The following is a 14,449-nucleotide window of genomic DNA, read 5'->3' on the forward strand; positions in this document are numbered from 1 at the left end:
AAAAAAAAAAAAAAAAAAAAAAAATAGGCTTCTTCCAACCCAAGACCTCCTTTGGTATTGTGTGCTTGAAAAATCACAGGAACCAACAGTTTTGAAAGCTTTGGATCCTGTTCACAAAGATCTGTGACTGCTGAAACTCAGATTCATTTCATTAAGAGGAAATAAAAGCAGACTGAATACTGCCAAGTTAGCCACAGAGATGGTTCCCAGCAGGACTACAGGACTGAAGGAGAGAAGAACCCAGACAGGAAAGAAAGATAACTGGAACCAGGATGCACCGAATAGCTCTGGAAGTATCTCTGGCTACATTTCACAGAATAGAGGGTAAAGACTTCTCAAACCTTCTCACCTACTCCCTGATGGGGTTTATTCTAGAATCAAAGCTGTTCAGAATAGGAAGAGTCTCCAGTGGGGGAAAAAGAAAAGGGCATACAGGCATATATTGTTGTATTGCACTTCACTCTACTGCACTTTGCAGACATCACATGTTTTTACAAATTGAAGGTTTGTGGCAACCCTGCATTGGGCAAGTCTATCGGTGTCACATTTCCAACAGCACGAGCTCACTTCATGTCCCTGTGCCACATTTCAGTAATTCTAGCAATATTTCCAACTTTTTCATTATTATTGTATCTGTTATGGTTATCTGTGATCAGTGATCTTTCACGTTACTATGGTAATTGTTTTGGGGTGCTCCAAAGAGTGCCCATATGACAATGAAGTAAATCGATCAATGTTATGTGTGTTCTGACTGCTCCACTAACAGGCTATTCCCCGTCTCACTCCTTTTCCTGGGCCTCCCTGTTTTCTGAGACACAACAATATTGAAATTAGCCCGATTAATAACCTAACAATAGCCTCTAATTGTTCCAGTGAAAGGAAGAGTTGTACATCTCTCACTCTAAATCATAAGCTAAAAATGATTAAACTTAGTGAGGAAGATACGTCAAAAGCCGAAATGAGAGGAAAGCTAGGCAAATTGTGAAGGCAAAGGTAATGTTATTTTCCTTAAAGAAACTAAAAATGCTATTCCCATGAGCATACAAATGACAGGAAAATAAAACAGCCTTATTGTTGATATGGAGAAAGTTTTAGTGGTCTGGATAGAAGATCAAGTCAGACACAACATTCCCTTAAGCCAAAGCCTAATCCAGAGCAGGGCCCTAACTCTCTTCAATTCTCTGTAGGCTGAGAGAGGTGAGGAAGCTGCAGAAGAAAATCTGGACACCAGCAGAGGTTGGCTCATGAGGTTTATGGAAAGAAGTTGTCTCCATAACATAAAAGTACAAAGTAAAGCAGCAAGCGCTGATGGAGAAGCTGCAGCAAGTTATCCGGAAGATCTAGCTAAAATCATTGATGAAAGTGGTTACACTAAAGAACAGATTTTCAATGTAGACAAAACAGTCTTATATTAAAAAAAAAATGCCATCAGACTTTCAGAGCTAGAGAGGTAAAGTCAAGACCTGGCTTCAAATCTCCAAAGAACAGGCTGACTCTCTTGTTAGGAACTACTAAAGCTGGGGACTTTAAGCTGAAGCCAATGCTCATTTATCATGCCAAAAATTCTAGGGCTCTTAAGAATTATGCTAAATCTAGTCTGCCTGTATTTTATAATGGAACAATGCCTGGATGATGGCACATTTGTTCACAGTATGGTTTACTGAACATTTTAAGTCCACAGTTGAGACCTACTGTTCAGAAAAAAACAAGACTCCTTTCAAAATATTATTGCTCATCAATAGTGCACCTGCTTACCCAAAACCTCTGATGAAGATGCACAAGCAGATTATGTGATTTTCATTCTTGCTAATACATCCATTCTGCAGCCTATGGATTAGGAGTAATTTTATCTTTCAAGTCTTATTATTTAAGAAATACATTTTATAAGGCTATAGCTGCCATAGATAGTGATTCCTTTGACAGATCTGGGAAAAGTAAAATAAAAACCTTCTAGATGATGGGTACAGTGGCTCACACCTGTAATCTCAGCATTTTAGGAGGCCAAGGTAGGTGGATCACCTGAGGTCAGGAGTTCATGACCAGCCTGGCCACCATGGTGAAACCCCGTCCCTACTAAAAATACAAAAATTAGCCAGATATGGTGGTGGGTTCCTATAATCCCAGCTACTGGGGAGGCTGAGGCAGGAGAATCACTAAAACCCAGGAGACGGAGGTTGCAATGAGCTGAGATTTCTGTATTGCACTCCAGCCTGGGTGACAGAGCAAGACTCCATCTCAAAAAAAAAAAGATTCTGGAAAGGATTCACCATTTTGGATGCCATTGAGAACATTCATTATTCATGGAAAGAGGTCAAGATATCAACATTAACAGTAGTTTGGAAGAAGCTGATTCTAACCCTCATGGATGACTTTGAGGGGTTCAAGATTTCAATGGAGGAAGTAACTGCAGATGTGGTGGAAATAGCAAGAGAAATAGAATTTAAAGTGGAGCCTGAAGTGGAAACTGAAATGCTACAATTTCATGATAAAACTTAAATAGACAAGGAGTTGATTCTTATGGATGAGCAAGGAAAGTGGTTTCTTGAGATGGAATCTACTCCAAGTAAAGATGCCTTGAACATTGTTGAATTGACAACAAACATTTTAGAACATTATATAAACTTAGTTGACAAAGCAGTGGCAGGGTTTGAAAGCATTTACCCTAATTTTGAAAGAAGTTCTACTAGGCTATCAAATAGCATCACATGCTACCGAGATATATTTTGTGAAAGAAAGAGTCTATCTATGTAAAAAACTGCATTGTTGTCTTATTTTAAGAAATTGTCAGAGTCAGCCCAACCTTCAGCAACCGCCACCCTGATCAGTCAGCAGCCATCAACATCGAAGCAAGACCTCCATCAGCAAAGAGCAGGGCTCACTGCAGACTCACATGATCATTAGCATTTTTTTGCATTAAAATATTTCTAAATGAATGTACGGACATTGTCTTTTAAGACATAATGCCATCACACACTTAATAGGCTATAGTATGGTATAAAACATAACTTTTCTATGTACTGAGAAACTCCAAAATTTGTGTGCTTCACTTTAGGTTCTTTATCATGGTGGTCTGGAACCAAACTCACAATATCTCTGAAGGATGCCTGTACTTATCTGAAACAAGTTTTACAAAACAACGTTAAAATGCTTACCATGTACAATGTGTTCCAATATATCCTAGTCTAGGCTAGTCGATTTCATTTTTTAATGCTGATCACAACCCATTAAATGATGCTACCAACCACAAATGGGTCATGACAATGAATTTAAAAACACAAATGTATTCTAACCCCTTGGTTCCATAGCTGAGAAAGCTAAGACTCAGAGAGGTTAAATCCAAGGTCAAAAGGCTACTTCCTGGCAGAATCAGGACTAGTTTAGGCCCAGGTAAATGATGACTGTTGTTATCAGTCTAATAATTGGGACAATCCTCAACGAACGCCTCCTCTATAAATCCTGGTCAGAATTCACTTCTCTCCATAACCCCTGCTGCTGACGTTGTTCAGGCTACTATTGTTTCTGTCTTAGGTTTTTTTTAACACCACCAGGCCTGCTGCCCTGATATCCCTGTGAACCTGGAGGCATGGTCCCAGGCTAAATGGTCCCATGGCATTTTCCGTATCACCAAACTGACCACTCTGTTCCTCTCCTCTACTGCTTCCTTGCCGTGAACCACAGCATGCCCCAAGGTGAGCCAAGGAACTACCAGCCTTGAGGAAGTGATGAGCTTGATAACTCAGCCAGAAGAAACTTGAAGGGCAAAGCTTAACTCCACCTGAGTCCTGATATACAAATTCCAAGAAGCACTAAAGATGGCCAAGTCAATTTGGAAGACACTGAAGAAGTGGGCCATTCAGCCCTATCTAGGCAGAATAAATCCTTCAGGGGTCTAGGAAAGAGATCACATTTAAAAACCAAAGGGCTTCCTCTCTCACTTGGCCACCATCTTGCAGATTAAAAGATGAGTGAGGCCACGCACAGTGGCTCACACCTGTAATCCTAGCACTGTGGGAGGCTGAGGTGGGTGGATCACCTGATGTTAGGAGTTCAAGACCAGCCTGGCCAACATGATGAAACCCTGCCTCTACTAAAAAAAATACAAAAAATTAGCCAGGCATAGTGGCATATGCCTGCAATCCCAGTTACTCAGGAGGCTGAGACAGAGGATCGCTTGAACCGGGGAGGTGGAGGTTACAGCAAGCCGAGGTTGCGCCATTGTACTCCAGCCCGGGGCAACAAGAGTGATACTCTGTCTTGAAAAACAAAACAAACAAACAAAAAAAGATGATGTGTCTGGAGAGTTGGCTTTCTGATCAAGTTTCGCCTTACTAGGTGGTGCGTACTGGGAAGGGTACAGAGTGTGGACACACCGTAGCAAGCAGACCCCAAATGCCTCTTCCACCTTCCACCTTAGCAACCTGCACTCCCAGCCTTCCTGTAACTCTCCCCCATGTCTTCACCTTGAGGTTTCAGCAAGCCCCAATCTCTGTGGCTCTCACAAAACCATGCAAATCAAACCCAACTCCAATTAGAAAAGCATCTATCCTCTGCTTCACCCTCAGAGGTCTCAAACATGCATTCTATCTCTCCAAGCTAGGTTTCACACAGCAGCTTAACTATGAGTGTTGTAAAATCACGTGTTCTATGTCAATCCCTTTACGGCACTCCCAATGCTTCAAAAAAGAGAATCACACTCTACACCACAGCTTCAGACAGGGCTTAGTAAACACAGTTCATGGGCCAAATTGGGCCAGATGCCTGTTTTTATAAATAAAGTTTTATTGGAACACTGTCATGCCCATTTGTTTACCTATTATCTGTGCTGTTTTTATGCTACTTGATAGAGCTGAGTTCAATTGCAACAGAGACCGAATAGTCTGCAAAGCCTGAAAGTATTTACTATCTGCCCTTGTACAGAAAAAGTGTGCCAACCCCTGGCTTACAGAATCCTGCCTTTTTTTTTTTTTTAATGGTGATAAAATACACAAAACCTAAAATTTACCATCTTAACCATTTGTAAGTGTACGGTATTAAGTTCAGCGGTAGTAAGTACCCCGGCATTGTTGTACAATCAACACCACCATCCATCTCCAGAATGTTCCATCATCCCAAACTAAAAGTCTATACATGATAAATAATAACTCCCCATTCTCCCTCCCCTCAGCCCTGGCATCCACTGTTCTACTTTCTGCCTCTATGAATCTGTCTACTCTAGGTATCTCATATCAGTGGAATTATACAGTATTTATTTTCATGTGTCTGACATATTTTACTTAGCATGCTGTCTTCAAGGTTCATTCATGTTGTAGCATAGATCAGAAGTTCCTCCCAGGTTAGGCGTGGTGGCTCATGTCTGTAATCCCAGCACTTTGGGAGGCCAAGGCGGGCAGGTCACTTGAGGTCAGGAGTTCGAGACCAGCCTGGCCAACATGGTGAAACCCCATCTCTACTAAAAGCACAAAAAATTAGCCGGGCGTGGTGGTACAGGCCTGTAGTCCCAGCTACTCAGGAGGTGGGGCAGGATAATGGCTTGAATCTGGGAAGCAGAGGTTGCAGTGAGCTGAGATCACACCACTGCACTCCAGCCTCGGTGACAGAGCAAGACTCCATCTCAACAAAAAGAGAAGTGCCTTCCTTTTTAAAGCTGAATAATATTGCATGGTATGGATAGACCACATTGTGTTTATTCATTTATCTACTGATAGACACAGGTTGTTTCTACTTTTTGGCTACTGTGAATAACACAACAACCTGCCTAACCCTACAACACACACCTGCTCCCTTCCCCACAGGGATCCTCTGTCGATTTCCCCAGTGTGTCCTGCTTCCTTCCACCTTTGACTGAGACGAGCCGTGGATATAAAATACACATTCAGTTTCAAAGACTTTGTATTTTTTTAAATGCAAACTATCTCAGTAATGACGTTTTACATTGATTCTATGTTAAAATATCATTTTCATATATTGGGTTAAATGGTGTATTATGACAATATCACTTGTTCCTTTTCATTCGTTTTAATATGACTACTAGAAAGTTGAAGGTTAATATATGCCTCGTATCCTATTTCTAGGACCAGCACTAGGCTGGACTCTGCAGGGGTTGGCAAACGTTTTCAGTAAAAAGCCAGATGGTAAATATTTTCAGCCCTGTGGGCCACTCTCATTCTGCCATTGTCACACAAAAGAAGCCATTGGCAACACATAAAGGAATGATCATGGGTGTGTTCCAATACATTTTATTTACAAAATCAGGCTGGGTATCAGATTTAGCCCCTAGGCCATAGAGTATTAATCATATTTTTTAAATGGCCAGTTCTGGGAAATTCTGTTCTATTCATTTTCTCAGAACCCTCTGTAAAAAGCCATCTTTCATTCAACCAGAGCCTGGAACACAAGTCTGTACCCGGCTTCCCTAACCTGGTCAGCTCCTGGGGCCACAGCACAGCCCCTCGCAGGCCAGGGCTGGACCGCCCCAGGGCACCCACCGAGTGCACTCACTTGGGCGTATGGGCCTCGTCCACGCGGTGCGCCAGCTGGAACTCATGGGATTTGCTCCGATGCAGTGCGGTGAACCCCGGGATCAAGTGTATCAGCTTTCGGGAGGAGGGCGGTGGGGTCCCCGGGGGCTTCAGCTTGTTCTTCTTCCTCATGGGCGGCGTGCCTGGCGGGGTCACGGTGGTGACGATGTTGGGGGTGCGTGGCGGGGTGCGGACCGCATGCCGCTGCCGGGGCGATGGGGGCAGGGAACGGTGGCCCGACTCCAGTGGCGGGGGCGGGCACAAGCCCGGGTAGGCGTCCACAGTAAGCCTCTCCACGTGGGTGTACACAGGGGCCCCGGGAGTGGGGCTGGTGTGACAATAGTGCTGGACGCACTTGGACTGGACCCTTGGGCTCTGGGAGAGATGGGTGCGGATCCACGGGGTGGGCTCTGGGGGGCACACAGGATTGTTCTCCTTCCCCGTCTCTGTGGTGGGCCACTGGATGGTCCAGTCTTGTTTGGAAAGGTTGCCTCCTGAGTTGGAACAGAAGAACAGAGACAATGGGTAAGCCATGAGAAAGCCAGGTGGGTTACACCATATACACCATTACATCATATGCACATTACATCACGTGCCCATCACATCATATGCATGTTACACTATATGCCTGTTATATCGTATATATGTTATCTCATATGCAAATTATATCATATGCACATTATGCCGTGTGCCCATCACATCATAGACCTGTTACATTATATACCTGTTACATCGTATGCATGTTACATCATATGCACATTATATGCATATTACATCATGTGCACATTATATCATATGTATATTACATCATATGCATGTCACATTATATGCACATTACATAACATGAATGTTATTTCATATGCCTATTACATCATATAGACATCCTATCATATGCATGTTACATCACACCCACATTACATCATAAGCATATCTGCATAAATCCAACCACCCCCACTTGGCCCCTCCAAAAAGAGAATTCAATCCCTTTATTGACCCTGTTACCCTATTCCCCATTCAACAGCCTTGCCTTCCTCTGCCCCATCGCTGGGAAGACCCCACAGCCCAAATGCTCAGAAAAGCAAAGAAGTTAATTCTTGCCTTTTGAGCTTCCCAAGGTCCCAGTTCCAGAAGTTTCAAAGTGATTTAAAAGACTTTAAAGGATAAGTTTTCCCTTACATGGAAATTTTAATACCTAACCCTCATGTGAGATACACAAATTCCAAGGAAGTCAAGTTCATCCTTAGTCCCTCCCTGACCACTTCCTTGCTCACCTCATACTTCTTCCAGATCTATGTCGCCATGTTCTCATTCATGCATTTGTCCAGTAAACATTCTGTGAGTGCCAACTACGCCCCTTTGCTTGAGAAAGACACAAAGGCAACACAGACGAGACCCTGGTCCCCTGGACTTACATTCTGCCAAAGCAGAGTCATGATAGACAGAAAGCATGCTCACCAAAGGATTTCACATGGTTATTGGTGCTAGGAAGGAAATAAACAGAATGACGTGATACAACTATGGGTGGCTGGGCACATAGGCTCAGGCCTGTAGTTCCACCAATTTGGGAGGCCAAGGCGGGCAGATCACTTGAGGTCAGGAGTTCAAGACCAGCCTGGCTAACATGGTGAAACCCTGTCTCTACTAAAAATACAAAAAATTAGCCAGGCATGGTGGCATGCACCTGTATCCCAGCTCCTGGGGAGGCTGAGGTAGGAGAATTTCTTGAACCCAGAAGGCAGAGATTGCAGTGAGCCAAGATTGCGGCCCTGCACTCCAGCCTGGGCTACAGGCTCTCTCTCTATACACAAACCATGTGCTACACAGCTCAGCCAGAAGGCACCAAGTGCCAATGCATACAAAAACCTGGGCGAATCTCCGGATAATTAGGCTGAGCAAAAATGCCAACCCCAAAAGATTCCATACTGTATGCCTCCATTTATATATATTTTTGAAATGACAACATTTTTCAAACAGAGGATAGATTGATGGTTGCCAGGGGTTAGGGATGGCAGAAAAGGGAGTAGGAGAAAAGAGGATGTGGTGAGAGAAGCGCAATACAAGGGAACCCTGGAGTGCTGGAACTCTCCAGCATCTTGACGGCGGTAAATACATGAACCTACACAGGTGATCAGATCACACAGAAGTAGACCCATTGTGGTGGCTCGTGACTGTAATCCCAGCACTTTGGGATCAAATAATACCAAATGTACAAGGCAGTAAGATGATCCCAAGAGTTTAAGACCAGCCTGGGTGACACAGTAAGACCTTCTCCGTACAGGAAGTAAAAAAATCAGCCAGGCACGGTGGTGCACTCTGTAGTGTAAGCTACTTGGGAGGCTGAGGCGGGAGGATCACTTAAACCTCAGGAGGTCAAGGCCGCAGTTAGTCATGTTCATGCCACTGCACTCCAGCCTGGATGATAGAGTGAGACCCCGCCTCAAAAAGAAAAATACATAGAACTAAATGTACCCACAGACACACACACACACACACACACACACACACACACACACGAGTGAAAACAAAGCTGGGGAAATCTGAACAAGATTGGTGGATTGTATCAACATCAATATTCTGTGATGCTGTATTTGGTGATACTGTATAATGGTTTTCAAAGTGTTACCGTTGGGAAGAACTGGGCAAAGTGTAGAAGGGATGTCTGTATTATTTCTTACACCTGCATGTGAATCTACAATTATTTCAATCAAAAATTTCCATTTTAGAAATTAAAAATAAAATACAAGAATACGGAGGGCCTACGTTAGTAGAGTGATCAGGGAAAGCCTCCTAAGGAAGTGACATTCATGCTGGCCTGTGAAGGACAGGAAGGGCATTGTCACACCAAGGACAGAGCACACCCAGCTGGGAAATGATACAGGCTAAGGCCTAGAAGTAGGAAGGGCTATTTTTTTTTTAATTCTTCTAATAGCTTATTAGAAAGAATAGACACTTTTTTAAATCCCCACTGTTATGAATTCAAATTGAGGTTTTCAGCCCTGGTATAAACTGAATCAAAAAAAAAAAAAAAAAAAAAAAAACAGAGAGAGAAGGAAATTTAAAAATCCAATGGTAGACCAGGCAAGGTGGCTCTCACACCTGTAATCCCAGCACTTTGGGAGTCTGAGGCAGGTGGATCACCTGAGGTCAGGAGTTCACGACCAGCCCGACCAGCATGGTGAAACCCCACTGCTACTAAAAATACAAAAAAATCAGCCAGGTGTGGTGGCATGTGCCTGTAATCCCAGCTACTTGGGAGGCTGAGGCATGAGAATCACTTGAACCTGGGAGACAGAGGTTGCAGTGAGCTGAGATCATACCATTGCACTCCAGCCTGGGCGACAAGAACAAAACTCTGTCTCAAAAAAAAAAAAATTCAATGGTGTATTAACATTTTTCATTCATTTGCCATATTAACAGTGCAAATACAAATTTGGTCTAAAGATAGACTCTCATGCAACTATGTAAAGCCTTTCTGCATCCTCCATGCTAAGAGCTCTAAATGCATAAAAACCAAACAATACCAAATGTCCAGGCTTCAAAACCATCTAAGTTAGGGAAATCACTTTCCTAGGTCTCTTTCCAGGATGCCTGCGTGAAAGCAGTGTTCCCAAGTTGTGGTGACAATGGGGTGACACTCAAGGAGAGGCTGAAGGGACAAGTGAGAACAGACTGCCAGATCTGTTGGCTGAGGTGCAGACTGGCTTTCATATCAACAGGAAGCCATTCAGAGTTTTGAGGCAGGGGAGACATTGATTGAAGGTTCATTTCTCAGAGATCACTCAGCCTGCTGCAGGGGAAGTAGAAGCCAATTAAGGGATATCTCAGGGAGTTGCAAGAGATGTTGCGGGCTCTGGCTTGGGTGGTGGCAGCAAAGATGGAGAGAACTCAGTCGGATGTCAATGAAGAAAGACCGGCCAGAACCCAGAGGAAGGCAGCCACATGGGCACTTCCATCATGGGCCAAGGAAGAAGATTTGGGGCAGAAAGAAATTCCTGGCTGACTAGCAATAACAATAATAATTACTATAACGACCGTAACAAGAGCTAATTTATAGCGCATTTCACTGCTTCCAAAGTGCTTTCATGAACACTGACTCACTGTCCCGTTTTTAATTAAAACAACTCATTTTGTTATTATACATTCATTACAGAAAAATTAGAAAATTGACATAAGGAAAAAAGGCAATGCTGTCCTACAGCCTAGCCATCATCCCTGTCAACATCTGATTCTAGAGCCTTCCAGATGGTTTAAGGTGGATTTTTTTTTTTTTGAGGAAAAGAAATGCCGTTAAAACCATATTTAATGGTTCGTCTGTCTTCTTCACTTGTTTTATTGGGACTGTTTTACATCTAACTTAATTTTTTTTAACTCTGTGTGCAAAGGGTCATATTAATTTCCATTTTATAGGTAAGGAAACTGATGCAAAGAGATGAAGACGTGCCTGAGGTCACAAGAGAGATGTTAACTGGCAGCCAGATTCAAACCCGAAACTCCAACCACCTCAATAAGCAGGGGATGAGGATGTCTGTGGGAGAGAACTGGGGCCTCCAACTGCCATCATAGATCATTCAAACCAGAATAGATACTGAAATAAAGGCTCATTTTTCAAAAGGATCTCCTTTTCCCTCCTCCCAGGCTTGCCAGCACACTCTAGCAAAGTCACCATCCTTACGGTATCTACTCTCAAATATTGACACATACACGTTAGCCCAGTGAGTAAGAGAGTCAACGCTGGAGTCAGATGACTTGCGCTCCAAATCTGACTCCCTCCCCCTTATGGCTGTGTGACCTTGGGCACTCATCTAACTTCTCTGAGTCTTAGCCTTGTCACCTGTGCAATGGGACAATAATAAAACCTACCTCAGGAACTACGATGAGGATCAAATGCACAAATACAAGTCACGTGCTTAGCACAACTCTCAGCACACAATAGGTGCACCATAAATGCTAGCTATTGGCATTGTAATTCTCAACACTGGGGTAATACATCATTATCTTCTCTTTAAAGAGTGTGTAGCACTTCTGACAGCTTTACCATTCTCACCCTTTCTACAGTGAGGAAGCTGACGTTTAGCTGAAGCTAAATAGCTCTAAGAACTAGGAATAGAACAGAGAATCCAGTTAAGACAAGTTTTTCCATCACCCAATAACACATCAGTAAGCTCTGGATTGATGTATTTGCTCAGGGAATACAAACTCATTGTCAGGTTAGCCTAAGTAAAGCCTGTTGAAGAAAGTAAGTCTATTTCCTAAGCTGTCTTAATCAAATACTGCACCACAAAGCCACAAAGTAGTGCTTTAGGCATTAACGTTACAAGCTGTTGCCCATCCTGAATGAAATGGAAAGGATATGGGATTGGGAACCAGAAGAATCCAACAGAATTCTGGTTACTCCACTGGCCAGCTCCGTGACCTTGGCCAAATCACCTAACCTCCCTGAGCTTCAGTTTGGGGGCTCGTAAAATGGGGATAATTATGGCTTTGTTGGAGGGTACAGTGAAGATTAAGTGTTTATTTCACAAATATTTGAACACGCTTTATGTACCACACACCATTCTGGACACCAGAATAGAACAACAAATAAAACACACCCAAAGAAACCCTGTTTTTGCAGAGCTCACATTCTTAGTACGGAAACAGATGAAAAAAGTAGATGAACAAATTTATCATATATGTCATGACAGTAAGTGCTCTAGAAAGAAAAAAAGCAGGACACAGAGACAAAAAAAGTGCTTGGGGCTATTTTAATCAGAAAAGGACGAGGAGGTGACAGTGGACATGTGAGCAGATATCAGAGTGAAGCAAGGACTGAATTAATACGACAAAGTGATCAAACCATCAGACAGAGCCTGGGCCATCATGTCAATGCTGACAAATGGCAGATGATTGAAGATGGATGAAAACATCTATTCTGGGTGCCCTGTGACTCATCCCCTTTGTCCCCAGGCATCACTATGCCAGCCCCTGCCCTCAAGATGCTTCCAGTCTAGTGAAAAGGATCAATAAACAATAAACTCTCACTGCAGTTCCATCCTAGGTACAGATCTCAAATAATTGAAAGCAGGGACTCAAATACTTGTAGACAAATGCTCGCAGCAGCACTATTTACAATGGCCAAAACATGGAAGCAACCCAAGTGTCCATCACTTAAGAAATGAATAAACAAAGTGTGGTATGTCCATATAATGGAATATTATTCACCCACAAAAAAGAAAGAAGTATTGATTCATGTGACAATGTAGATCAACCTCAAAAAACACTATGCTAAGTAAAAGAAGCCAGACATAAAGGGTCATATATCCTTTTCCTGATTCCATTTATATGAAATATCCCAAAGAGGCAAATCTGTAGAGGAAGATTTTTTTTTCATGTCTCTATTATTAAACACAATTACAGGCATACCCATTTTTAGACGGCATTCTAGCCCAGGCAATAAAGCAACACCCCTGAGCAGCAGCTTCTCCGCTCCTTCTGGAATCTCTCCCTGGTTCAGCTCGCCTGCTTCCACTCCTGCCTCCACCATGTCCATCAGGGTGACCCAGAAGTCCTACAGGGTGTCCACCACTGGCCCCGGGGCCTTCAGCAGCCGCTCCTTCACGAGTGGGCCCAGTGCCCACTCGAGCTCCTCGAGCTTCTCCCGCGTGAGCAGCGTTGGCTTCCGCAGTGGCCTGGGTGCAGGCTATGCGGGGGCCAGCGGCATAGGCCCGGGAGGCATCACTGCCGTCACCATCAACCAGAGCCTGCTGAACCCCATTAAGCTGGACATGGACCCCAACATCCAGGCCGTGCGTACCCAGGAGAAGGAGCAGATCAAGACCCTCAACAACAAGTTTGCTTCCTTCATCGACAAGGTGCGGTTCCTGGAGCAGCAGAACAAGATGCTGGAGACCAAGTGGAGCCTCCTGCAGCAGCAGAAAACGGCCCGGAGCAACATGGACAACATGTTTGAGAGCTACATCAACAACCTGAGGCGGCAGCTGGAGACTCTGGGCCAGGAGAAGCTGAAGCTGGAGGCGGAGCTTGGCAACATGCAGGGGCTGGTGGAGGACTTCAAAAACAAGTATGAGGAAGAGATCAATAAGCGTACAGAGATGGAGAATGAATTTGTCCTCATCAAGAAGGATGTGGATGAAGCTTACATGAACAAGGTAGAGCTGGAGTCTCGCCTGGAAGGACTGACTGATGAGATCAACTTCCTCAGGCAGCTGTATGAAGAGGAGATCCAGGAGCTGCAGTCCCAGATCTCTGACACCTCTGTGGTGCTGTCCATGGACAACAGCCGCTCCTTGGACATGGACAGCATCATCGCTGAGGTCAAGGCGCAGTACGAGGAGATCGCCAACCGCAGCCGGGCTGAGGCGGAGAGCGTATACCAGATCAAGTATGAGGAGCTGCAGAAGCTGGCTGGGAAGCACGGGGATGACCTGCGGCGTACGAAAACTGAGATCTCCGAGATGAACCGGAACATCAGCCGGCTCCAGGCCGAGATTGAGGGCCTCAAAGGCCAGAGGGCTTCCCTGGAGGCCGCCATTATAGATGCTGAGCATCGCGGGGAGCAGGCACTCAAGGATGCTCGTGCCAAGCAGCAGCAGCTGGAGGAAGCCCTGCAGAAGGCCAAGCAGGACATGGCACGGCAGCTGCGTGACTACCAGGAGCTGATGAACGTCAAACTGGCCCTGAACATCGAGATCGCCACCTACCGCAAGCTACTGGAGGGCGAGGAGAGCCGGCTGGAGTCTGGGATGCAGAACATGAGTATCCACACGAAGACCACCAGCGGCTATGCAGGTGGTCTGAGCTCTGCCTATGGGGGCCTCACAAGCCCCGGCCTCAGCTATGGCCTGGGCTCCAGCTTTGGCTCTGGCGCGGGCTCCACCTTCAGCCGCACCAGCTCCACCAAGGCCGTGGTTGTGAAGAAGATTGAGACCCGC

General features: G+C 44.6%; 2 protein-coding genes across 4 annotated transcripts in view; one reads left to right on the plus strand and one right to left on the minus strand.

Moving 5' to 3' along the window:
- Positions 1-14,449, minus strand: part of KSR2 (kinase suppressor of ras 2) — a 523,481-nt gene that overhangs the window by 299,892 nt on the left and 209,140 nt on the right. For all 3 annotated transcript variants that reach the window (XM_037738919.1, XM_017529548.2, XM_017529549.2), the window contains exon 4: positions 6,499-7,012. In XM_037738919.1, the coding sequence (XP_037594847.1) occupies positions 6,499-7,012 (514 nt within the window). The remainder of the gene's footprint in view (positions 1-6,498; positions 7,013-14,449) is intronic.
- Positions 12,974-14,449, plus strand: part of LOC108304931 (keratin, type II cytoskeletal 8-like) — a 71,612-nt gene continuing 70,136 nt past the window's right edge. Inside the window, exon 1 of the mRNA XM_017529426.1 lies at positions 12,974-14,447. Coding sequence (XP_017384915.1) covers positions 13,040-14,447 — 1,408 coding nt within the window. The 5' untranslated portion in view covers positions 12,974-13,039. The remainder of the gene's footprint in view (positions 14,448-14,449) is intronic.

This window comes from Cebus imitator, unplaced genomic scaffold, assembly GCF_001604975.1.
Source record: "Cebus imitator isolate Cc_AM_T3 unplaced genomic scaffold, Cebus_imitator-1.0 Scaffold59, whole genome shotgun sequence".
Classification (NCBI taxonomy): Eukaryota; Metazoa; Chordata; class Mammalia; order Primates; family Cebidae; genus Cebus; species Cebus imitator.